The 25,530-nt window shown below is 37.8% G+C and overlaps 2 protein-coding genes across 5 annotated transcripts in view; both read left to right on the top strand.

The window, feature by feature from the left end:
* The window catches only part of LOC146462731 (uncharacterized), a 67,396-nt gene extending 65,599 nt beyond the window's left edge, over positions 1-1,797 (top strand). For all 4 annotated transcript variants that reach the window (XM_085085513.1, XM_085085514.1, XM_085085512.1 and 1 more), the window contains one exon: positions 1,142-1,797. In XM_085085513.1, the coding sequence (XP_084941639.1) occupies positions 1,142-1,495 (354 nt within the window). In that variant the 3' untranslated portion in view covers positions 1,496-1,797. The remainder of the gene's footprint in view (positions 1-1,141) is intronic.
* Positions 1,798-5,119: 3,322 nt separating this feature from the next.
* LOC146462730 (heat shock 70 kDa protein 12A-like) lies at positions 5,120-22,967 on the top strand. The gene is made up of 5 exons (XM_085085494.1): positions 5,120-5,286; positions 12,398-12,717; positions 13,246-13,467; positions 16,411-16,588; positions 21,538-22,967. Exons 1-5 carry the CDS (start codon positions 5,274-5,276, stop codon positions 22,587-22,589), a joined length of 1,785 nt encoding a protein of 594 aa, XP_084941620.1. The 5' UTR covers positions 5,120-5,273; the 3' UTR covers positions 22,590-22,967.
* Positions 22,968-25,530: the final 2,563 nt, after the last annotated feature.

Below are 25,530 nucleotides of genomic sequence, written 5' to 3'. Positions count from 1 at the left end.
AAATTATTCTTGGTAGATGTTTATCGACTAGCACGACACAAAATTAAGCTGAATCTTTAATTTACTGGTGGATTGAGGAATGAGTAAACTCAGCTGCATGTTCGACTAAACTAAACACGAAACAGTTGTAGTCTTACACTACATGTGTTGTTTGCCCTTTTAAATCTGTTTAGATTATCTTATCTGCTAAGCTTTTTCACTTTTGAGTGATTGTCAACAGCGAAATTTCAACAGCGATAAGCGTTTCGACGTTTCTGTTTAAAAACCATCAAGTCAAAGAATAATCTCACACAATTAAAAAAAAAAAGAAGATTCTTACCCCAGTATTATTTGTCGTCGAGAAAGCGGAAAAATTTTGAAAAAGTGGAAAGAATATCCTCGTTTTCAGGCATGGCAAAAGCAACTCGTTCTACGTCGGGGCCGAACGCAGAACAACAAACTTTTTCATGCGCAGGTAAACGCAGTTCCTTATTTGTTTTTTTTGTTTTTTTTTTTTTTGTTTTTTTTCTGAGCGCACTCGGTTCCCGTCGCCGTCCGCGTTCTCGTTGTTTAAAGTCTCTTCTGTCATCTTAATGCAAAACGCTTAACTCGAGTTCAGGGCCTTTAAGGAGTAACGTATGAGATTCTCGGTAGTTGTTGTTGCTATCAGTTTATTTTGTCCATCAAAGGCTGTAATTTGACAGCCGAAGGCTCAGATTTCTTTTTTTTTTTCATAATTGTAGCCAAGGAACTTTTGTAAATATATTGATATGTCTTATCCTGGCTACGCATCAATTTTTATGATTTCCAAATTAAACTAAACAAAAGTCGATTTTCTAACAATAATAATAATAATAATAATAATAATAATAATAATAATAATAACGATTTCCACAACGCTGATGACGACGATGGCAATGACGACTGAACAACAGTAACGAAGATGATAACGATGATAATAAAAGCTAAAATAAAAATTATATATTATTGAGTAGCGCGAATCATTTCATCAATACTATTCTCAGGATACTCCCTTAACTAGCAAAAACAAGTATTAAAGAATTAGCACAATTTGGCCGCATAATACCAGAAATGCATTTGCAAAGATATAAAATTACGCCTAGTTTTCCGTTAATGTTTGTCTTCTTTCTCTATTCAATAGGATGTCAAACGGATTGTGTCGAAACGATGGACGAAAAGCTTCGAGGAAAAGAAAGAGTTGCTTCAGCTGCCGGAGTTGTCTGAGAGAATATTATCAGAACTTGATGATTACATCAAAGCGTGCATTCAACTGAGCTGGCTGTTAGTTACACAAGTCCCACCTCTGCAGCTCGAGTACAGCTCTTCGAAGTTCAATAAGCACAAACACAGTCTGTCGAGACTTCATTATAACACTGAGGACACTGATTTAGGCCAAAGCGATGATATCGCTTGTTATCTGTGGCCTGCCCTCCTGGAACAAGGAGGGAAAGTTATCTTTCCCGCAGAAGTGTTTTGTAAACCGGCAAGTTCCTAAAAGTTACAATTTAGCCTGATTTGGAAAGAAATGTAACATCATCAAACGAATCTGCTTAAGAGCGGCAATCCAGAAATTTCGCCTGGAGGTGTGCAAAATGAAAAAAATCGAAAATTCCCAAACTTTGCCAGGACATAGGTCTAGATGAAGTATTACTAGAAAAAATACTTTGAGTTCGATTAGATTTTTATTTTTGGCGAACGGCGACAAAGTCGGTTTGGCCGCTCCCACATCGGTTTTCACGGCGTCCACACCATACGTTACTTGAAAGTCGCCTAAAAATAAACATAACAGTAAATCCGACCATTAACATCTTAATCAAAAGAATGCATATTTAGGAACAGTCTGAAGTGTTAGTTGTTCAATTCCATCGCGAACTAAATATTTTTTGAATTTTTAATTTTTTTCCATATTTCGCCGATTTTGGCGGAGCAAAACATGGCAACATTGGGAGGGTAAAATCGCTTCTTGGTACATGGCGTGGTTTCATATCAAGTACATCAAGCGAAAGAGCAAGGTTTCATCTTCAAATAACTGCAATAAAATTTTTGGGCTACGTTAAATATAAAATTTTAGAGCGCGAAACAAAAGTGACCCAACGGTCAAATTACGCAGTTCGTTGTCACGCATTCAAAAGCGTAAAATCAACAAAGTGCTCTGAAAAAATAGTGGGCCAACGTTTCGCCAAAAAACATTACTGTTGCGAAGATAATGCTTATTTTGAACATTATTTTTCACTTTAACTTCTGAGCAGTCCGAACAGATCACTGTTTATGATCCATGCCTCGTTGCCCACACACGTGCGAAGGCTTGTAAAGTATTATTTGAAGATTCCAAACAAGCTCCACAAACTTCTAGAGAAGGCGTAACGACTGAAATGCCTTTTCTTTGTAATTTGGACGCGTGGCCGCGTGAACGCCTGGGTACATGTCACGCAATCTTTTCCTTTGCTTCGAACGCGTCGGCCGGTGGCCGTCTGCAACTTGTGAGGCAAAAAGTAGATACCTATCTTTATGCTAAGCGCTCACAGTTTGGTATGTGCATATCTGCAAATAGTAGTCTTCCAATAGAAGTGTAAATATGGCTAATATCCTGTTTTACGGTTTGTTTCAAGACCAGGTAATTTATAACTGTACCGGTTATCGGACGTTCGGAACAAGAAGAATTTGAATTCAATATTTCGAAGTAGCCGCTTAAAGTTGAAATTTCAAACAGCCTAGGCCGTAATTAAGGGAAATGTTACTCAAAATTAGTATTATCTTCGCAACAGTAGTAATTTTTGGCGAAAATTGACCCATTATTTCTTTTACCGAGCATATTATTCATTTACGGTTCTAAATGCGTGACAGCGAACTGCGTAATTTGACCGTTGGGTCACTTTTGTTTGGCGCTCTAAATTTTTATATTTAACGTCGGTAGCCCAAAAATTTTATGGCAGTTATTTGAAGATGAAACCTTGCTCTTTCGCTTGATGTACTTGATATGAAACCACGCCATGTACCAAGAAGCGATTTTACCCTCCCAATGTTGCCATGTTTTTGCTCCGCCAAAATCGGCAAAATATGGAAAAAAAATAAAAATTCAAAAAATATTTAGTTCGCGATGGAATTGAACAACTAACACTTCAGACTGTTCCTAAATATGCATTCTTTTGATTAAGATGTTTAATGGTCGGATTTACTGTTATGTTTATTTTTAGGCGACTTTCAAGTAACGTATGGTGTGGACGCCGTGAGAGCGGCCAAACCGACTTTGTCGCCGTTCGCCAAAAATAAAAATCTAATCGAACTCAAAGTATTTTTTCTAGTAATACTTCATCTAGACCTATGTCCTGGCAAAGTTTGGGAATTTTCGATTTTTTTCATTTTGCACACCTCCAGGCGAAATTTCTGGATTGCCGCTCTTAAGTTGCTTTCCAATTCTTAAAGACAAACATATTTAAAAGTTTGTTACATTTGCTGCAATCGTGACTTTGCTGTTGCCGACGAATTCCGAAAGTAACGGTTCCCGTTACTTTCGGATTTAGCAGGCCACTATCGGGTAGCCGTTGTTTCTGGTAGCCGTTACTTTCGGACGGTTGAAAAATGTTTGTAATTTATTAAAGGGTCATTAAGTTTATACCTGTTATTAACTCCTCTCATGAACAAAGCAAACTTTAGCAAAAAAGGACCAAATGTTTGTACTGTATAGCGAAAAGAATGTTCGTATTATACTACAACTAATTACTGCATCATCTAACTTTGCTGTCATATACAGATTTTAAAAGTAGTTTCCAACAGGATTCACTTAAGTTTTGAAATAAAATCACAAATGATTCTGCATGTTGGTTAGTCCTACACTCAGCCTGTTCAATCTGCTATGTCTTAATGACAGATATAGATTAAATCTATCAACTCAAAAATAAAATTGACGCATCACATAATATATCAAGTGTCCATTGAATGAACTTGTAAGGCAATTATCTTGTATTGATTAACTGCTTTCTTGCTATGCGTGCATATGTATTGTGATGTAAATTTGTCGGTGTAAGTTGCCGTTTTATTATTACTATTTACCTTACGTAATGTTTTAGCAAGGAATTATCAATTTACAAAAAATTAATAAAACAAAAAAAAAAGATATTTGTTGTCAAGCCAAGATTCCGCAGAAAGGAGAGGGGAGGTCTGCTTGTAGCATACGCCATATCTCCCCTCCAAGGCGCCCAATAAATTATTTATTTTTGGTGACAATAGTCTTTATGAATTCATTTTTTTTTTGGTCAATCGATCCAACAAGAAAATTGCTTTCTCGTGGAGTGACTTTAAATTTGGCCGTTTTTTATCCCCCCAGTATGCGGATTACTGGCTGGATTTAGTTTGGAGCCGGATGAAACCCATCCTATTCTAATGTCTCTGTAAAAATAGATATTAGACAGACTGTTGGCAGTACGAAGAGGATCGACAAAGAAAAGCATCTGATAGGCTACACCCTTTACAATGAAGACGACACACTGGTACATGGAAACCTAAGTATAGTACTGAAGTACGCTTATATTCCGGGGTGGAGAACTCTGAACATAATCCAATGATACTTATAAGAAAGGCTTTGTCAATCTCTTGAAGTAGTGTACATTGTGGAGAGCGACTGTGGTCGCGCTTAGAATTGATCGAGCCAAAAACCTGATTGAATTTTCAATTCATCACTTAAGGGTGCGTATGAAACGATGGCAAAATTAGACTTCAATTTGGCCCAACTTCAGCGATGCTTACTTAAATCCTGTTATAAGCGCTTTAGGTGGTTCAAGTGTAAGTAGCTTACTAAGCGACGATGGTTAGAATTACGTTACTTATTTGTTATGGTCAAGTTCTGTTAATACAAAACATTTTCTACTAAAAACCGTCGTGACTAATGCCTTTTATTTTATAAAATCATGTCATGCTTTATTTCAAAGGTAAAGCAAAGAGGAAACTTGCCCCAAGACTACATTTCAGAACCCGGTTGCAGTTATGATGGTTACAATAGCCTCGACTGTGTAACAAACACGTTATGACCTCGCATTAACTTGAAAATGTCACATTATCCCTGGCCCGTACTGATTTGCATGAGTATAAATAGCACAAACACTTTCACATCCGGGAAGTCCACTATGGTCTAGTTTACATTCTTGGGAACTGAGACCAAAACTAAAAGGGTTTGTCGCTTCTTTCATGGACTAGTCGTCTACGTCACAGCTTTGTGTAGTGTTTTCTTTGATATCAACGCTTCTAAAAACTCTGGGTCGTGAAAGATTAAAGGCGCAATGGCTTCTAAAGGTAAGAATATGGAATACGGAATATGGAATACGGTAGCGAAATGCGACATGATGCTGCGGCTGTGAAAGTCGCGCAAGTCTATTGCCAGGGTTTGTTGTCTCTCGAGGGCATAACTTTGGGAGTATCGAGGAATGAAAAGTTCGGAAAGTTAACATCACTGCTACTACTGCCTTGCCATTATCTATAAAAAGTTAAGCAGTTCCGACGTAAAACGTCGTCCACAGGATTAGTACTATGGTCTGATCAGCAGTATTCTCAATATAAGCAAACTCAATACAAAGGAAGTAGGTACTTAAGACACACAGAAAATCTCCCTAAAAAAAATCAAATTTCAGACGGTGTTATGTCAGTAAGTAGCCTACATACTGACGAATTCAAGTTGTTAATAGAACTGACTCGCATAGCTTCAACGTGTCTGAACTCGCTTTAGTTCATTTTTTTCTTTTCCATCTATTCGGATATTAAATGAGCTGTTGGATCAACAATGTATAATATCACTCTCTTACAACAGAATTTCGATATATTGGTTTACCCATTGTAACATTTCGGTCGCTTTCTTGATTATAAATTAACTGAGGGTCGCACTGATAATGATATTTTCCTGAAAATTTCGTATGCTATAGACAACAACTCTACTTTGAATATTTGGTTGAGCTTCCGGCTTGGAGCGAATTTCGGACCGAATTTATTCAATTCATAAGTTTATTTAAAACATGCATGCAAGTAATCTTGGCATCTACTGACAACAGTCAGTAGTATAGTAAGTATTCTTGAAGTTTCGAAACATTGTGTCGGAAAAACAAGAAACTCCGATATCAAAAAAGAAAGCAAGATAATATTCCGCAGACCAGTCACGCGTGACGCTTGTCTGGTGTTATATCATCACGAGCCAAAGGTAACCGGATGTGGAAACATTCGCCAATTCTGGTTGCTTAGGGGTGACGTCACAAACCTGCTTAAGAGCGTCACAGAACTTCCGGTTATTTTGGGTCTGCCAGGTTGGGTCACGTTGGTGTACAGCACAGCTTTGCGCTTGGTTTTCAACATGGCTTCACTTCTCCGTTTATTCAGAATACGCCATACAATAAGAGGAACGCGTAAAAAGGCGCTCTATTCAGAACATTTCTGCGATCGGAGACGGCCCCGCAGCCATCGACTCGACGACGGCGTAAAGCAAGATACTGAATGTTTGTCATTGATGGAATGGATGGATCTTTTAAAGGCGCAAAATTTATCATGCTAGAATTTCAAGCCTTCAATCTTACATTCTAAAGCTAATTAGCCCGGTTCAAACGTGCCGAATTTAATTCGAGAATTTGAATCAATTAAAATTAACCGTTTTAAATTAAATACGACTTTATCCAAATCTGCGCCTGAAACAGTCGAAGATTCCACCTAGGTTCGACATGTGATTCAGACGTCGCACTTAACATGTGCCAAATATAATGCATATATTATGACAAATTATTATGAATTATTTATTACCCACTACGCGCTAGGATTCCCATGAATGCCATGCACAGAAGAGTCTAAGCAACGCTCGAAACACGGCGGGAGATGAAGGGGTGTGTAGTTCTAGTTTTTCGACCTTTCTTGGATACAAAAATATACTGACTTTCCTTAAATCACGTATCAGAGTAATTTTTCATTACATTCTCCAACCAACCAGTGTTTCTTACCAGTCTTCGACGTGATTCGCATTTATGAAGCTGTGTTGCCATCTTTCTTTGTGATATAAGCATCGGTAAATTGAGTGTAAAAAATAACGCTCAGTAGACGTCTTCGTCAAGCGATTGAGTAGTTGATTCCATCATTAACCTGCGTCGTTTGCTGTTACGAATCATATATTGCATAAAGCGAACATCGCACGTTGTTATCTGCCATATTGGATAACAAGTGTTCAAGAGTATTGACTGCCAACGGAGTTATACACGGCACCATTAAATTCGACGTCTGAATCAAATGCTGTATTTGTAATTATTTTAGTCGACCAAAAATCTGAATTAAATTCGGTACATGTGAAATACGACGTTCGAACCGGCCTTGATCATTTTTAAAAAAATGGACGTCAAATCTGACAATCTGCACTGTACTAACCTCTTACTTTCCGAGCGCGAGAGCCGTACTGGGGAATATAGCCCAATGTCGCGGCAGGGCTGGTTCTGTACAAAAACGACCGAGGGCCAATGTTCCCCAGTAGAACGGCAGAAGGCTATTTTGGTAAGTAATTTATTATATGGCACTCGGATAAAACTTGTTAATTTTTTTTTTGGTTAAAATGCACTTCCGGTCACTTAAATATAAAGTGTTTCTGCCGTGTTTTTGATGACGCGAGCAACTCAGAAAAAACAAGCTACCACGAGTTTGAAAACAAATTTAATGAACGTTTAAATATGTTGATTAAAAACAAGACCTTAAAAAAGATTTGTAACGGAATCTAAAGAAAATCTTAAAAGCTGCCGGTTGTTTTTTTTTTTTTTTTTTTGAAATTCACAAAAGGGTTACGTCGATCCCAAGAAAAGGTTACTAAAAACAAAACAAAGTTTAAGAAGCAGTATTATTATATCACAAGGCAGTCTTGAGGTAAATCCGAGCGTTCTGATTGGTTGTTTCTTTGAAATTTTACCATACGGAACGTATCCATATAACGGTTATAAGCAGTGTACTTTTGTTTGCGGCAAGCGGAAAATTCAAAATTTGCAGCTAAAATTGCGAAAAGAAAAACTGAAAATGCTTCCATTTTTCCTAAAGAAACCACCCAAAAGACTGATTTCGGACATAGATATGACATGGACAATGACGAGTACGATATCATTCACAAAGCGAAATTTACTATTCCAAAAATCTGGAGACCTCATCAGCAGGTATCAGCAAAAGCCAGGAAGCCATTGACGGTTTCATAAACAAATATTAAAGTAAAAACACAAAAACGAACGGTGAGGGTAAAAGGCGCAATGAGTTTGCGAAATGGTATGTGGCATGGCGTGCGGAATGGCACAATTATGCGAAATACGATTTACGCGGGAAATAAATTAACTGAAGAGCGCATCCTGTTTTCGCGCCAATTTTATAAGAGCAGCAGCTTTTTTGACCGGCTGCGGACTCTTGCTAAATATTAACAACAATTCGAGGATTTGATCGTCTGATTGTTGATTTGGAAGAAGTGAGGGTAAAGAAAGCGATGAAAACTGTTTATAGTTTTCGCATTCAAGGAACTATGAGTAAATCCGTAGTAAATTAAATTTCATGTTCACTTTACTCCATGCGACTTCGGTTGACAAAAATAACGAGGCAGCGTGAAGTCTTCTCAGGACAAAGATTAATCCTTTACCGAGGGCAAATAATAAACTTTTTTTTTCTTTTTTTTTTAAACTCTCGGTAAAAGATCAATTCTCATACCCTGTATGCTCGATGATTCATTTATCATGAGCGGGAAAATGAACAACAATTTGATAAAAATGCATTTGTGATAAGAATAGTTTCACAACCTTTCACACAACCAGTGTCGATAATTAGACACCATACTTGTCATCTGTTTTTTTGCTCCAGGGCTTTTTCGCTTTTAAATCTCATTTTAGGTTGGGACGTCTGGCACTGAAAGACCTTAATTAAAGACGGTTATGTTTAGTTCGATAACGCGTAACTGAACTATAGCTACCTGAATCGCCGTATGAATAGCTAGGTAGCTAGCTCAGCAGCTCAACAGTGACTTGCGTACTCGTCGCTCGACGAAAATGTAAGGTGAGAAAAAGTAGAACATATTTTTCCCGTGAGTTGAACAAATTGTAACCGTCAAAGAGTCTGATAAAATGACCGAGTTTAAATTTAAAATTTCTCACATAATAGTTTTGGTCTTGGACTGATGTTCTCTAGTCTGGTGTTGCTTTTCGTCTAGGCTACTCGCTTCCACGTTCTTTTTGTCAACTAGAAATTTAATTTATTCTTAGTTCCTTGAATGCGAAACTTCATCGATTTCTTCACTCTCACTTCCTACCCAGCGATCAGACATGTTCTATCCCAGGCGTATATTTTCTAATCCTCGATCTGTTGTTTGGTTGTTTAATAGTCCGCAAGATCGAAAAAACTGCTGCTCTTATAAAATTGGCGCGAAAACAGGATGCGCTCTTTGGTTAATTTATTCCCCGCGTAAATCGAATTTCGCATAATTATGCCATTCCGCACGCCATTCCACATACCATTCCGCAAACTCTTTCCGCCTTTTACCCTCACCGAAAAACGAAGACAACTACTGTTAGAAACATTCTCCTCCTTTTTATTGAAGCTTTAGCGTCTACTCATAGCTACTTGAATCTGTACTTTAATCAGTTGTTCACTTGCTAGTTCGTTTCTAATCTGCACATAACTTGTATTCATTCCATTCACAAATTGCACGTGAAAGAGGAAGATTCGCTGAAATAACAAAAACGCGACTATTACAAAGATGATATTGACCGAATAACCGAAAATACTGCATACTTACAAGTTATTGTGCCTTCTTAATGGAAAGGAAAACTTGTCCTAACGAAACGACAGTATAACTCCTTAACAAAACATGTGCTTTCGTGGGAAAGAGCGCCCGTGATATTTTGTGTGCGGTCACCGAAGACCACACCATATCACGTTTATTTTCTGTCTCTTACAGAAGCCAATGGCTTGAAAAGTCAAAGAATTGAAAGCTTACCTGCGTCCGAGCCTGACCAGCTTTTGTCAATTTTTTTTATTTTTCGTGAACGCACGCAGGAAAAATGATGAAGAGTACGAGCCAGCAACAATTTCCTGTTTTCAGCGAAGTATACAACGACACTTATCTGAGAAGAAATATCCATTTAACATACTCAAGAACATTGAGTTTGAAAATCGAGAAAAGTTCTTAGCTGCAAAGTGCAAGTCACTAGCTTTCGAGCACGGCACAGGAAAGAAGCCGCAAGCCGCTTAGGGGATTGACGAAAACGAAGAAGATGCTCTTTTTGATACAGGAAAATTCGGCGACTCCAACCCAGTTGCACTGCAAACAACTGTGTGGTGGTTTTTATCCCTGCGCTTCAGTTTCCAAGCCAGAGATGAGAGTAACGAGGAACAACAACAACAATAATAATAATAATAATAATAATAATAATAATAATAATAATAATAATAATAATAATAATAATAATAATAATAACAATAATAATAATAATAATAATAATAATAATAATAATAATAATTATAATAATAATAATAATGATAATAATAATAATAATAATAATAATAATAATAATAATAATAATAATAATAGCAATGATAATAATCATAATCATAATAATCATAATCATAATAATGATCGACTCGAGGTTGAGCGAATGTGGGGGCTTAAAACAACAACAGTCCTGGTGGTTATGGGAGCCCTTGGCACCATCAAGAAGAACATGAAAAACTACACCAACAAAATCCCTGGCAACATTAATATTCATGAACTCCAGAAAAAATCTCTTCTTTCTACAGCCCCCCTTATAAGGCGGGTCCTCTTCATCAAGTAGAAAACCTAAATCTGAATACATCCCTTGTCTCAACAAGGCAGCTGCACACATTCACTGGAAGTTCTGCAAAGAGTTTGGTATTGAGGTGAAGCAACGATAATATGAGCATGAACCCAAAGCTGTCACCGAGAAGGACAGCGTCACCACTTTGTGGGATATGCCCATCTATACTTACAGGACCATCGCAGCTAATAGGCCGAACATTGTGCTAAAGAACAAGAAGGAAAAGAACCCTGGCTTCTCATTGACATGATGACTATTCCCCTCGACTCCAACACATCAGTCAAAACCAAGGAAAAGCTCAACAAATAATAAACAACAACAGTCCTAGTGGTTTTGGGACCCCAAGGCACCATAAAAAGGACATGGAAAACTACACCAAAAAACAACAACAACACTTGGTAACATCAAGATTCATGAACTCCAGAGTATAACTCTTCTTTCTACAACCCACCTTCTTAGGCGGGTCCTCTCCATCATGTAGAAACCCTCTTCGCCTCCTTAAGTCCATGGGTTGGACTCGCAATTACACTAGTATACCTTATAATAATAATAATAATAATAATAATAATAATAATAATAATAATAATAATAATAATAATAATAATAATAATATTATTATTATTATAATAAAAATGCATTTTAACCTTTGTTTTGTTGATCATTTGAACCAAAATCCTATAAAATTTGTGATTTTCTTTGAAAAGCCGTTTTGTCTTTTATCGACCAATTTCTTTGAACAGTCAGCCAAGGAGTTTGAGAAAACTACATTCGTGTTTGCACGCGATGAAATTGAAAGTTGTTTGCTTCTAGAAGCTAATGTATACTATCGGTTACTTGGATTTATATAGTTTTTTTTTTTTTTTTTTGCTGGAAAAGCTTTTCGTCGATTGTTTCTGTTTTTTTTTTTTTTTTTTTTTATGTTCATATATACTTCGTCGTCATGTTTAGGAAGCGCCATTGTGTGAACGCTGACTTATTTGCATAAGCGGGTTGACAGCTGAAATATCCAGTGCGGCTCAAAAGGGAGAAAGAGAAGCGGAAGGGACGAAGAGTTGAGAGGGAAGCGAAAGTGGAAAATTCTATTTTTTTTTTTTTTTTAGCAAATAAAGGAAACCATGAAAATGACTGCAGTGACGTCGGAACGCGGCTGTCAAATTTCACACTTCCTGAGAAATTTAACCCATCTCTGAGGTTTCCTCTCTATTTTCGTGATGGAAATGAAAAATTTTCAGTCATCATTGCAAGCTCTCTTTCCCCTCCCCTCCCCCCTTCAACTTCTCAACTCCAATCCTCTCGCGGCTGTGCGCGCGGCTGACCTAACAGAGAGCTTGCTTGCAGGGTACAAGTTGAGCGAGGTCATTTCTGCATTTAAGCCCAAAACGCAAGTTTAATTCTTCCCTTTTTTCTAAGCTGTGATGGATCCCCTCCCCCCACCCACCCTAAAAGCACGCTTGAAATATCGTCCTCACAAACTTGTTCGAAATACATATGGTCTGTAATTCTCATCCTGAAGCGATTCGATTACAAAGACATTAAACGCTCAATTTAAGTTCGAATTTTATTTCAATTTCTTTCTATTTTTATTTTCGCAGTTCCAACAGTCCTTCCCAGGAAACTGGACAAGTCATATATCGCTGTTGTTGCCATAGACTTTGGGACAACGTACAGTGGCTTTGCCTTTTCATTTAACACCGGCCAAGAAAAGGATGAAATTTTCTTGAATAGGGACTGGACGAATGAACAAAACTGCAGAACAAGCAAGACGCCCACGTGTCTTCTTCTAGGGCCTGACCTGTCATTTGACTCTTTCGGATACGACGCAGTCGAAAAATATGCTGACCTTCAAGGCAATAAGGCGGAAAAGGAGTACTTATTCTTTCAGCACTTTAAAATGCAACTTCATAACAACGAGGTAGGATAACACCATTTTATTAAAAATTGAAAACACACTATATTTCCTCCCATAAAATGCTCTGGATAGTTTCTTCACAAGTTAAGTACGGATTTGAAATTCCCCATGTTGGATGACGTCATAGGCCTTTCAAGTCTAAAGAAAATGTTTCACAGGTCAGTCGGAAGACTTGTAAAATACTGGGAAACACCAAACAGTCCCCTTCCCCTTCCTCTCTTCGCGCCGTGGTGGATACGATTTTGCTGGCGTAATAGGGTTTTAAATTTTATATTCATCTTGAACCTGAAAAGACGTTCAGTGTGTCAGCTGGGATTTGTGCTGACGTTGCACACAGAATACCCTTTTGTTTAATTAAGTGTAATCGTTTGGCAAATAAGCGCGAGTGTTTGCGGTTGACGCTATAGTCTATCTTTATAGTTTTTTCCAATTCATCTACAATTTTGCCACTTGGACGTTTAATGTTTTTAACTCGTTCCTGCATCAATTTGACATCCCAATTTACAATTGCATTGGCCTCATTATCTTCAGGATCTGAACTTGAAGACAACAATTAAAGCCGCTAATGGGAAGGCTGTCATGGCATTGAAGGTGTTTGCCCATTCAATTCAATTCATGAAAGAACAAGCTTTAAAACTTATTTCTAATGGAGCTGGTGAAGATTTCCAAGAAAGCGATATTCAGTGGGTGCTGACTGTTCCCGCCATATGGACTCCAAGAGCGAAGCAGTTTATGAGAGAAGCAGCGTATGAGGTGAGAATTCTTTCTGGAGTGAGGTGTTGATCCTAAGAAATGCCCAATTTCCCGCTATCAGTGTTTGGACAAAAAAAAATCTGTTTCGGTTTTATACACCATCCAAACCGATGAGCAGAACAATCATCTTAATCAGTTATTTTCGTTATACAGTAGAGCTCACTAACTCGAACTCGCCGAGGCTAACTCGAACTATTGCTTCTTTCCTTGGCTCAAACATACACCAATAACTCGAACTCTGTTTTGGAAACCTCATCAATAATCATCAAAATGTAAGAACATAGCTGACTGACGTGCTAGAAAGCTAGCAATAATGGAAAAGGTGGTCTCAGCTTTGTTCCCAGACTAGAAGTTCTTTCTGGTACAATAAACTTAGAGGGTCCAACATAGGTTAGGCGGGATGCGGGATGAAAACAGACCGGTGAGACCGGGATATGCTTCGTTTCGTAAGCGGGGTACGGGATAGGACGGTTGTATGCGAGATCATAAGTTAAACCAAGTTAGCTCAAGTAAGGAGTCACACGACCTCAGAGAGACATTGAAAAGTATTTATTTGCTTCATAAATGGGCAGGAAGAAATCGCACGTAAAATAGACCGATTCCGGTCACATGATTTTGACGATTTTCCTAATCTTACATAGTTTGTTTGCTCGGGCTAACACGTGACAAGAGTTAAAAATAATAGCCGGCCTCGACCAAGGTCGTTAAAGCACGATGGCGACACCGTTTACATCGACAACATCGCTAACCTCTGAGTCCTCTGAGACCTCTGACATTATAAACTGCGTTGCAATCTATTATGAAAAGGGCAGAAGTTGAGGCAATTTTCAGTCATAATAATAGAAATGACAGGCCTGCACGACTCACTGCGTTATGTTGTGTCATTTTTTTGAACGCTGACTTATATTTATGCCCTAACGAGCATGTCCTTAAGAGATTGTCCTCTCTCGTAGGATGTAATTGGCGGATTTTTTAAAATGCTTTCCAGCAAAGGCTGATTTTGTTTTAACTTTCAGTTTTGAATCAATATATTTTTAAGGGTACGCACCGATTCGGTGGTCTGTTGTAACAAAAGGGCAAGCCCTTGCATGTTTACGAGTTTTTTTGTTTTTTTTTTGTAGAGCCGACTGTATTTCGGCGGAGTTGACTTTTGATAACGTTGTCTGTATCATCTTGTGGGGGTATCCGCGCGTTATGAGGCGCGATTTAAAATTGGAGATACTTTCTTCCAACATTGTTTCAGAAAAGTTTGTTCTCAGTAGTCCGAGTGCTTTGCCTTTAACAAAACCTCTTTTCACACCCAGGGGTTGGCTCGAGGTATAATGTGTACACTGAAAGGTTTCAGTAGGCTTGTAATTCGTACGGATGTCAAGGATCGATTCATTTCTGAAACGGTCTCCTTTAAAAATAATTGTGTCAAGAAAGCTTGTCTTTTTCTCTGAAATTTCGGCCGTACATTTAATTGTAGGATACAACATCTCGATTTGGACGCTCTGTTCGGTTTAACTGTCGATTTGTTTTTTAAAGTCAAGCCAGAACCAGGAGACCAACTTTTCTTGTCATGTCGCCGATTTCCCATTTATACTCCTGGATCGAGAGACAAAGTGGGGTAACGTTTCTTGTCTAAAGAAACAGCACGATGACAGGGACTGGACCTCGAACCATCTACATTCAAATCTGAATTTCAACGTGCCAACCACTACATCAACGCGCCTCAACAATTGATTACCAAAGGAAAACATTTTTTAAAATACAAACATGGGCGACTTAAGAGAGTAACAACGTTAACAAGGCAAGGATTCTCCAGAAGCTCCTCAACTTGCCGGTCAAGTGAATTGACGTCAGTGTGTATCTTTTCAACATTAAAATTAAATATTAGTAACCCAGGCATAATATGTCCACAAAAAGAGTGACCACTTAGTTCAATCCTCAGTAAGGGAAATTTCCGCGTTTGCGTCTCAGTATAAACACACCGAGGAACAACCCGTTTTGTGATCGAAATATGCAGTGAGTCTTTGCCTTTCCCCATAATAAGAGAACATTATCAATACTGTAAAAGCTTTAAATTGTCAATCAGTTGAAATTTAGCATTTAGCTAGAGCAACGTGGGTTTGGAAAGGCAGGATCGGCATGATGAAAATTTCCATGGTGGCGGGATGGTGGCATGGAATGAATAATTGCCGCGGGATGCGGGATTGAAAAAGCCTATGTTGGACCCTCAAACTTATTGCACCAAAGTGACTCGTGATCGTGAAAGCATGATAAAACCACGATATTTCACAATTTTAATATTACTATTTTTATTTTCACATAACTCTAACCCCTTTAACTCGTACCCCCAGCGCCCTTAAATTGAACTACAGTATTTTTTGTTTTCCTTGTGAATTATAGAGTTAGCATACAGTGTACCAGCCAAACCGATGAACTGGATAAACATCTTAATAAGTTATTTCAAATGGCAACGGCATTTAGCACTGGGGAATAGTTATTGTTTTTGTTTGATGGTCAGTTTTTTTTGTAAGCATATCAGTCACTTACTTGATCGAAATGGTTATTTTAATAACTAAAAAGCTAGTATCTTTATTTCAAGTTCAAGCCCCAGTTCAAGCCATTCTTTTCCGTTCGTTAAAAATATTCACAAGGCTTCCTTTAAAGATGTAAACACAGTTCTTCATTTTAGCCCTTCCAGACGATTTCCTTGTTGAGCATTGAACTTCGGTTTCTCAAAATTCATACTATCTCCAGTGAAAATTTTAGGATTAGGAATTGGGGCCAGGCCTGGTTGTCCCGCACTTCCGTCAATCATTTTGTTCAACAGCAACAGTCAATTAATACAGAATCGAAACAGTAGCAGAAGTTATCACGCAGTGATTCCATTGAAAAAATGACAACCTGTTTGGCACCAAATTGAAGTTGTCATAATTTGTCACCTCACGATTGTAGGCTGGCGTTGGATCGATTGATAATCCCAAGCAGTTAATCATCGCCTTAGAACCTGAAGCCGCCGCTATCTTTAGCATGGAACAAAAGTTGAGCCATCTTGAAAACGAACCTGGTAAAGAGGTTAAAGATGCAGAGATTTCAGAACCAAACACCGAGTATATGGTTGTTGACATTGGAGGTAAGAATTAAACTAACGTTGTTTCAATAGATCTGTTAACTTAAACTAAACATACCTGTGACCTTTTTATTACCAAACAACACATATTGTTTTGTGTTGTAACGTAGCTTCAATTACAAGTGATTTAGCATGCCGAATAAATTTGAGTTATCTTTTATGCGTTTCTTTTTTTTGCGTTTCAATTTTGTTGAGCAGCAGCTTTTACACCATTAATGAATATCACTTCGATTTCTTAAAAGGTCGCTGATTTTAATAATGGTGTTCCTACTCCATAACGAAACCCACCAAGAACGGTGGGTCTTTGGAGCTTTTTCTCATTTAATCTTCAAAAACGTTCAATTTAAGAGCCGTTGGTTATTTTTGAAAACTTTATAAAAAACGTCCATCAATACAGTAGAGCGGACTGTTTCAGAACAGGCCCCAGTTGTTCAAAGGCCGGATAACTTTTTCCGCTGGATAAGGCACTCTTCAGCGCCTAAAATATACTTCACGTTAAATGTTGTCCAAGGTTTTCGTACACTCCCCAACTGAGTTCTTGTTAGAGTGTGCATATTAGCTTGTGCACGAGGAAATACTAAAATCTTTGCACAGATTGAAACTGTAGGGAAAGTGACTTATCCACTGGATAAAGTTTTCCAGCCTTTGAACAACTGGGGCCAGTTCTCCGGGAAAGTAAACTAAGTTGGAAGCTGAAATGTTTGACCCCCTTCATATTTTTTTCTCGAGGGATGAGCGAAAGGAGAAAAATAAGGATCAAAAAATGTATTTTTGTCATGGTAACCCGGTTGATCATGTCAGCCGCAGCAAAACATTTACTTCAAAAATGTAAACACAAATGAGCCTAATTCTCGGATGAAGGGGATTCAATTGCAACAAAAACCGAAAACAAGCACAGCAGCTAAAAAAAGTATTCGCAGTTAGTAATATTGCAATGCCAACTTGGGGAAAATTTGATTTGGAAATGGGCGATAAAATAAAATAATGTAAACTGGAAAACACTAATACCGATATCTCGCACTAAAAACGGTTTGCATGGACCAATCAAGCCCTAAATGGACTTTTTATTATCTTATGTGTACAATTAAATTTGAGTTGAGTGGCTTAAAATCAACGATATCCATGAAATAGTAATTGATAGAAGGCCTACCTTCTAAAATTTGGCAATTTTTACTCCGCTTTACTTTCTTAACTATGTCTAGCGCGGGCTTATGCTTTGGTCGCTCAAGATTGATGAGCACGTTCCATTGAATACAATGTGTCAGTAGCTCAGAAATTAATATTGTTATCAGAAATGAGTGGGGAAGCTGCTGAATGGATGTTGTGTCTGTTTGTTTCTAGTATAACTTTGGTGCCTGCCATAGACTGAAAAAAAAAAGTAATAAACGAAATAAAGTACATGACAAATGGCTTCCTAGGGAAAGTTCAATCAGTAAAACATTGCTTTCGGTAGCTGCAGTGTGTTCGACTATTTTAGACGGCGTTTATCATCCACTCGATACTCCACTGAAATTATAATGATATATGGGGGAACAGTAGATATTTAACAATTATTCCATGAGCGCGCGTTGGATATGAGATGGTAAATAGCCAACGAGGCGCGAAGCGCCGAGTTGGCTATAACTAATCTCATATCCAACAAGCGCGAATGGAATAATTGTTTTATTAAATTCTCCGCGTTTGGACATTGCTGTTGAAGTTTATCGAATTTTAATATTTTAAGAAAAAATTTCTTTCAAATTTAAACGACCGGATGTTGAGGCAACCTCCGACCAAAGCGCGCGAAACCTACTGATCACATGACACGCGCAGCGCTTTGCAAACGGAGTTGAATGAAAAATCGAAAGCGAAGAAAATCGGACACAGTCGGACATCTAAAATTCAAGAAACGTTTTATATTACGAATTATAACCTTTCTGAGAATAGCATTCAAGTGCTTTTGAAGTTCCAGCTCATCGAGAAGCGTAATACTTGGGCACATTTGAGCAAATGTTCTGCTGTGAAGCGAAGGAAGAGATCAGGGCAAGGACTTCTTTTTTCATGCTGAACTGAATTCCTCGTGGACGATTTAAAACACTTCAGGCAAGTCCAAGTGTACGAGGTACAACCTCACTGAGACAAGCATTCAGTGCAAGTTTTTTAACTTCAAGCTTATTTGAGAAGCGTAAGAGCTGTGCACATTAGTGCAAATGTTTTGCTGAGTGGTGCCGAGCGACGGAAACGAACATTATGGCCGCCGCTCGTACGGATTTCATAGATGAACCATCTGAAGTCCTCGTAAATTCGTAAAAACATAAAGGCAGGCATGAAGCTCTTCCTGAGAAATTTCTTCGATTGGCTTTAACCTCCTACCGCCAGGATTTGCAAGCCATTCTGAAATTCTTGAAGGTAACCGGTTGTTATTGTTGTTGTTATGTGATCTAACAAATCGTAAAATCTTGCAATTTTGAACATTTTAAAGGAAACTTCAGAGATACGTACCATTAAATAGTGTCATACCGAACTTTGTGGCTTTTATTGTTGTTATATTGAGATGGCATTGTTTGGCATTTCTTTCTTTTCCTTATTTTTTTCTACATTTTTTCCGAAGAAGCTTTTGCTTCCCACCGAAAAAAAATTTAGCTTAGCGACACCTGGGGCTTTCGATTTCCAAATAAGGTCAAACTACGGTATATGAGCTGATAACCGAGATTTAGTGAACCAATCAGAACGCTAGAAATGCAATATCCGAGGCTGAGAATTTAAAAAATCCTATTAACCAAACATAAGGTCTGTACTGAGAGAATATCGGACCGAGGTCTTGACAGTACAAAAAAAGATCGAGGTCCAACATTATCCCAGTGCGGAACCGATCAAGCATTGCTAATAACATATTGATTACAAGACTGAAGAGAACGTCTCAATATACGGCATTTTATACGAAAAAAAAAATGGGGGAGATGTGAAGAAAAGAAACTACTCGATACTGACTGAGGGCCTGACAAGTTTTTGGCAGGATAAAAATGAGCCAAAAGTTAGGATATGTCATTACAGTGCAGGACTCAGTTTGACTTACTATATATTGAACCAATCCGATTATTTTTTGTCATACCATGATGCATTCCACAATGGTGCCATGGCAACAATTTTGCTTCCTGATTTCTTTCCTGTGGGAATGGCATGCCCTTCGTTTGACATTTAAAAACATCTATCACTTCTTATTTGGCACTGGGGAGACCAAACACTAAAGGTGGTTTTCACCTCACACATCGTCTCGCAAGTGAAAAAATAAAATCCTCAACAATTCAGTAGATAAAGTCAAGAAATTGATATATTGTAGAAGAATGATACATAAACAACGCGTGAAAGCCACAGGGCCGTGCGATATCTCCTAATCGAGTTATTCGAGAAAATGTACCACGGAAAATTACAGAGTTTAGTATGGGACGCCATGTTGGTGCCCCGTCTGATGGGCACCAACATGGCGGCCGGAAACCAACAAAAACATCTGGAGTTTACCTTGGCTATTTTAAAGCCTTTCTTCTCTCTGCTGAACTTTCACACATTGACATTAACGCTTCTATTACATGTTAGCTGATCAGACCTAAAAAAAACACGAGGCGAATCGATGTTTTCATGTACGTGACATGTTTAGGGCAGCAATCCTTCTGTCACGCACTACGCAAAAATCTAAAATTCAAACTGCTCTATTTTCAAAACAAAGAATGCTATCCTGCTGAAAACAAGCAAGCCGATGGAAATTTAGATTTTCTTATATGTGATGAAGATAAAAACCCAAAATTGTGTTTAGTTATGAATTTCAGTTTTTTTTATGACGTCATGTGAAAACCAAGAATATGAATATTGTGTGTGTTTTGAACAGGGTTGTCTCGTTGTCCTTCTGGTATAGAAATAGCAACGTTTGGCTCAGTTGCAAGGAATCGAAAAACAATATTGGCACAATATTGGTGCCAAGTTTCCATTACATTAGCCCATTATTTCCAGATTCTTGATTTTGCGATTTATCTGCATGCTGTGAGCACTTGTGACGTCATAAAATTTTCTCATAATATTGGAATATCTCTACAGGCAAAACTTAACGTCTTTGAAATTCGAAGATAGTCACAAAATGCTATTTTTTCTTTTTATTTATTTATTTATAAATAGTTTTATTTGTATGTTTTTGCTTTCTGTCTCTCCTGTCAATTCTACCATCCTCTTTTTTTTTTTTTACTTTAGTGTATATATAAAATAAATGGTCGCAAAGATTAGCACTGGCTACCTAGTGGCTAATCTAATTGTAGATAGGTAAACATAGGTATTGTTATTGTTGTTTTAACCATGACTACACTGGGTTTTACGGAAAGAAAGATATCCCTCGTCGTTTTAAAAAATGAATTTTCAATTTTCTTAGAAAACTGCCTGTCAAATAAGTGGTTTCCATGGTAACATCGACGACAATGAACTTTGGTCGGCCACATCAATTTTTCCTGATAAATTTCTGAAAATGAAACAGAGTTTCAGAAGGTTTGCTCAAATGCTAAAAGAAACATTTAGTCTCAGAGTCAGAGCGGGTAAAATCACGCCCCCCCCCCCCCCCATCCCTTTTCCGATGTCGATAGGTTTAATTCTTTCGACAAAGCTGAAAGACTTGTTTAAACGCTGCTAACATTTGGTTCAAAGAAATGTTTAAGCGATTGTTGCGATTCTTTTAATGGGTGTGTCTCTGTTCAATAACAAACTGACGAAGTAATCGAAATCCGCTTAAGTTTTACATCATCCAGTGTACAAATTCAAAAACCAGAATCCATGCAAAATCTTTTTTCGATTCTTTTTTCGGTCAATTTGTATGGTCTTATAACCTCATCTTAAAATACAGACAAAACAGTACACGATCTTAAATGCTACTACAAGCAACTTATAACGATTAATGAGTCCAGTTATCTGTTAATTTTGAATATATATTCCATTAGGAGGGACACTTGACGTTGCCGTACACAGGATTGCTGTCGGTGGCACTATTAAGGAGATCGACAAAGTTACCGGAGGCCCCCATGGAGGTATGAGGGCTAATGAGATGTTTCTAAATCTACTAAACGAGTTGTTTGGTGAGGAGAACGTGACCAAATATGCTACAGGAAATCCAGCAGACTGGCTTGTTCTGATGAACGACTTTGAAGGCAAAAAACAAGGGTTCCGTATTTTGAAAAACAAAACAACAAACATACGAGTACCCGCTAGTTTTAGCACCTTAACAAAGAAGATCAAGAAGTCAGCTTTAAAACGCCATGGAGAAAATGAAATTACGCTGAGGACAAACGAATATATCTGCTTAAGTTCAAAGGTAATGAAGGGGTTGTTTAAACCTGTCATGGATCGCATAAAAGAGCACTTGACAACCGTGCTGAGAAGACCAAAGCTGTCAAAAGTGAAGACCATGCTACTGGTTGGTGGATTCTCTGATTCTCCTTTACTTCAAGAAGAGCTAAGAAACGAGTTCTCCAAAAGATACCGTGTCCTTGCTCCTCGTGATGCGGTTACAGCAGTTCTCAAGGGTGCTGTATTGTTTGGAAAGAATCCAGCCAAGATTACAGAGAGAGTGGTCGGCGCTACGTATGGTGTCCGCTGTGCAAAGCCATTCGATAAGAGAAGCCATCCTGAAGAAAACCGCTTCTTAGCAGATGGTCGTGAGATGTGTAAAGGTATATTTAGGCGCCTTATCAAAGAAAACGAAACTGTAAGAGTAGGAGAAAATATCACAGACGTGTTTACTCCAACCTGGGCAAGTTCCACGCTGTTAACGGTAGCATTTTATGTGGCTGATAATCCAGATGTCCGGTTTGTTACTGACCAAGGGGTAACTAAGATAGGAAGTGTCAAAGTTCAGTCGCCTGATACGTCCTTTGGTCGTGAGAGAGAAATTGAAGTAACCCTGTACTTTGGAGGTACAGAAATCGTCTCCACAGCGGTAGACAAAGCAAGTGGCAAAAAGGTCCAAACTACATTGGACTTTTTTCATAAGTGACATTAAGTGTGACATTAAGTATTACGGATGATTAGCATGCAGCCTCTTGCAATTTCATTATTTTAGATTTTCACCTGTAATAGTAGCATTTCTACTCTGCACCTGCGGTAGCGTACTAACATGCGATTTCATAGATTTTTCAAGTTATACTAAAAAAGGTATTTTAGTATTGTAAATAACAACATTATTGTAGAATTCTGGTATAAAATCGAACCTTCGTATTCAATATATGTTGTCCCAAATGCAAGCATCTACCCAATGTCGTCTGAGCTTGCTTCCACAAGGAATATTGGAACGGTAATAATAGGGAATGTTAAAAGTAAGTACTCACTTTGAATGTTTATAACTTTATAAACAACACGAAACTCTTTTTACCAATTCATCTAGAAACAATCTGCGACGGTTTAGGATTTCGTATTTGTAGTTATTTTGTTTGTTTGTTTGGTTTTTTTTTTTAGATATCGGAAGATTACTGCTTTTAAGAGTAAATGTCTGTAAAAACCAAATGAATCCCGGACACAGCTCAAAATTCGAATTCGCTCATACTTTGTACATTGATAGGCCCTAGTACAACACTTATGAAAAGGACATCCATTTAACCAAATAACCACTCGTTTACGAAAAACGAATTTTAAATGTTCGATAGCATTTTTGGTCAACAAAACTTCAAATAACGTCGACATTCATTACGCTGCTAAATCAGGCAATCGTAACCTTTGAATCGCTTACACGCAAATCCTATTCATTAAATGCTTTTTCAATTCTCTGACTTGTAACATAGCTGGCCAACTCGTCTAATAAATATTTTACGATTTTTTTTTTTTAAAGAACCAACGGCTTCTCTTAAAGGCTTCGTTAGGACCTCCAACAAACTAGTAGTTAAAATAACTGTGGTACGCAAAAAATGTCACAGAAAAAACCTCCTGGGGGTACAACTTATGATAGTTTTCAGTTTCTACTGCTTCAATTTCTTGGGATCTTTCGTACTTAAAGAAAAAAACATTTCTAAACTGAGCACATTTTCACTATCCGCCATTTTGAAATGAACAACAAGCACACTTGAATTGTTTTAACTTCCATTGTTTTATTAAAATAAGCCGCTAGAAACATCTATTTGTACCAAGTATCAACTTTAAACCCCCTTTCTGTTTAGTCTTTTTGTGAATTGAAATCATAAACTAAGAATAGCAAACAGCGTCCATAGTTTCTACATCTTTGCCGTGACTCACCTCATTCCTATCACTGACCTCAAACAAGTTTGATTTCTTTGCCGTTGTTTTCTTAGTTCTCTGTTTAATCTTAAGTTCCCCACTATGCAAGCCAAGCTATGCACCACTGTGAATCTTTCACCATGAGCTCAGCCGTTCCAACTAGAATTTTGTGCAGTATTGTCGTCTATTTCAAATAGTCCGAATACTGTTTTACAGAACTTTACGTGATCAACACGGAACGTCACTTTCCGTTACTTTGCGTCACTCTCATGCAATTTCCAATACATTCGTTGATTTCAGGATATGAAGGCGATTCAGGAGAAGTGTCTTCACCCTCGAGGTGTTCCGAGGTTTGGGCATTCCGTGTCCAGGAAGGTAAACACTTTGCTCAAGACATGCCGATGTTCTTGAGCAAAGTGTTTACCTTAACTCCTGGATATGGATTCCTCCTTGGTATATTAGGGCTGGGTTACTTGTAAAGATAAGTAGCATTTCGCATATGCTAAGAACATGCGCACCCTATGACTCTTGTTCGCTATGTTGACAAAAAGCTGGTTTTTGTTTGTAAACATGACTTTATCAGCCTCCATGGTGGTCTTTTAGGGGTTTGTTTGAAGAATTAAAATTAAAATATAATAACACATTGTTGACAACTTAAGGAAAAAAAGAAACCAAAAGCTGTGTGATGCCACTATTAAATAAAATTGCTATTTTAATTACGTGAATAAACGCGCCTAGTTTATAACAAATTTCTGACCTGAAACTTGCCACCAGTTACCGAAAAATATCTTCATTAATTCTATTTCCTTGTGCGTGCTGTCAGTATTGCCCTCGGAATAAGACAGGGCCATTCAATAAATTTCCACGAAAGCTCAGCAATTTTAGACAAAGAATGGCACTAGTCGCAATTTAAAAGTAGTTTTTCCTCAGTGCAACGCCTTTATCCATTCAAGGTAGATTTCCCGGTTCCCCTTCAAGATCAATGCTTGAAAAGATAAATGAGTCTGGCGATGCATTCAATACTAAAGGATCACTTTTTATTGCATCTGCAGGGTTTTGGCCCAGAGGCCAAATAATAATAGATTTCAATGTCAAATTTACAGAGAAATATGCTAACCAGTTACATGATGTTAACTTCAACAAATATTCAAACGTTTCTTTTTTAACATTCGTATGCACAGTATTTATATCCAGTAAAATCCATATACAGGTGTTAAACAGATCTTCAAAAGCGGGGTCAGCTCTAGTGAAAACTATTACTAGTTCTATAAACACCAACGTAATATCAGGTGAACTTTCGCGCGAAAACATGATATCTTCACACGTGAAAAGACCACCGTTGCTATGGTTACATAATAAATCGCGTCTTTTGCAATGATTTGGTATTTCATTGGTATTTATATAATAAACAGAACATTACATGGCCGCTTGGAGATACGAAATTTCTCTTCTCGGGTTTAAAAATTATTTTAACACTCTAAGAGAAATTTCGTATCTCCGGGCGGTCATGTAATATCCTCTATCTATCTCACCATCCAGTATACGACCTCCAGGTTCAAAATCAATGATATAAGTGGATTGATAAAAAGATAGGCTTTTCTTGCTAGCCCTGCTTTTGTAAATCACAGTTGTTTTGTCTAGCAATGTAACTACTGTTAGTAGAAGGGCAGTAATAGTAACAGTAACAGTAACAGTAACAGGTTATTTCAGGATATGATGAATGCAAAGAA

The sequence above is a fragment of the Pavona decussata genome, unplaced genomic scaffold (genome assembly GCF_977016875.1).
Source record: "Pavona decussata unplaced genomic scaffold, jaPavDecu1.1 SCAFFOLD_186, whole genome shotgun sequence".
NCBI lineage: Eukaryota > Metazoa > Cnidaria > Anthozoa > Scleractinia > Agariciidae > Pavona > Pavona decussata.
The sequence above is the reverse complement of the archived record's forward strand: the minus strand, read 5'-3'. Positions and strand labels throughout refer to the sequence as shown.

Coding starts and splice junctions, on each gene's coding strand:
- LOC146462730 (XM_085085494.1), top strand. Junction 12,718..13,245: donor TGCAACTTCATAACAACGAG/GTAGGATAACAC, acceptor CATTATCTTCAG/GATCTGAACTTGAAGACAAC. Junction 16,589..21,537: donor TATGGTTGTTGACATTGGAG/GTAAGAATTAAA, acceptor ATATTCCATTAG/GAGGGACACTTGACGTTGCC.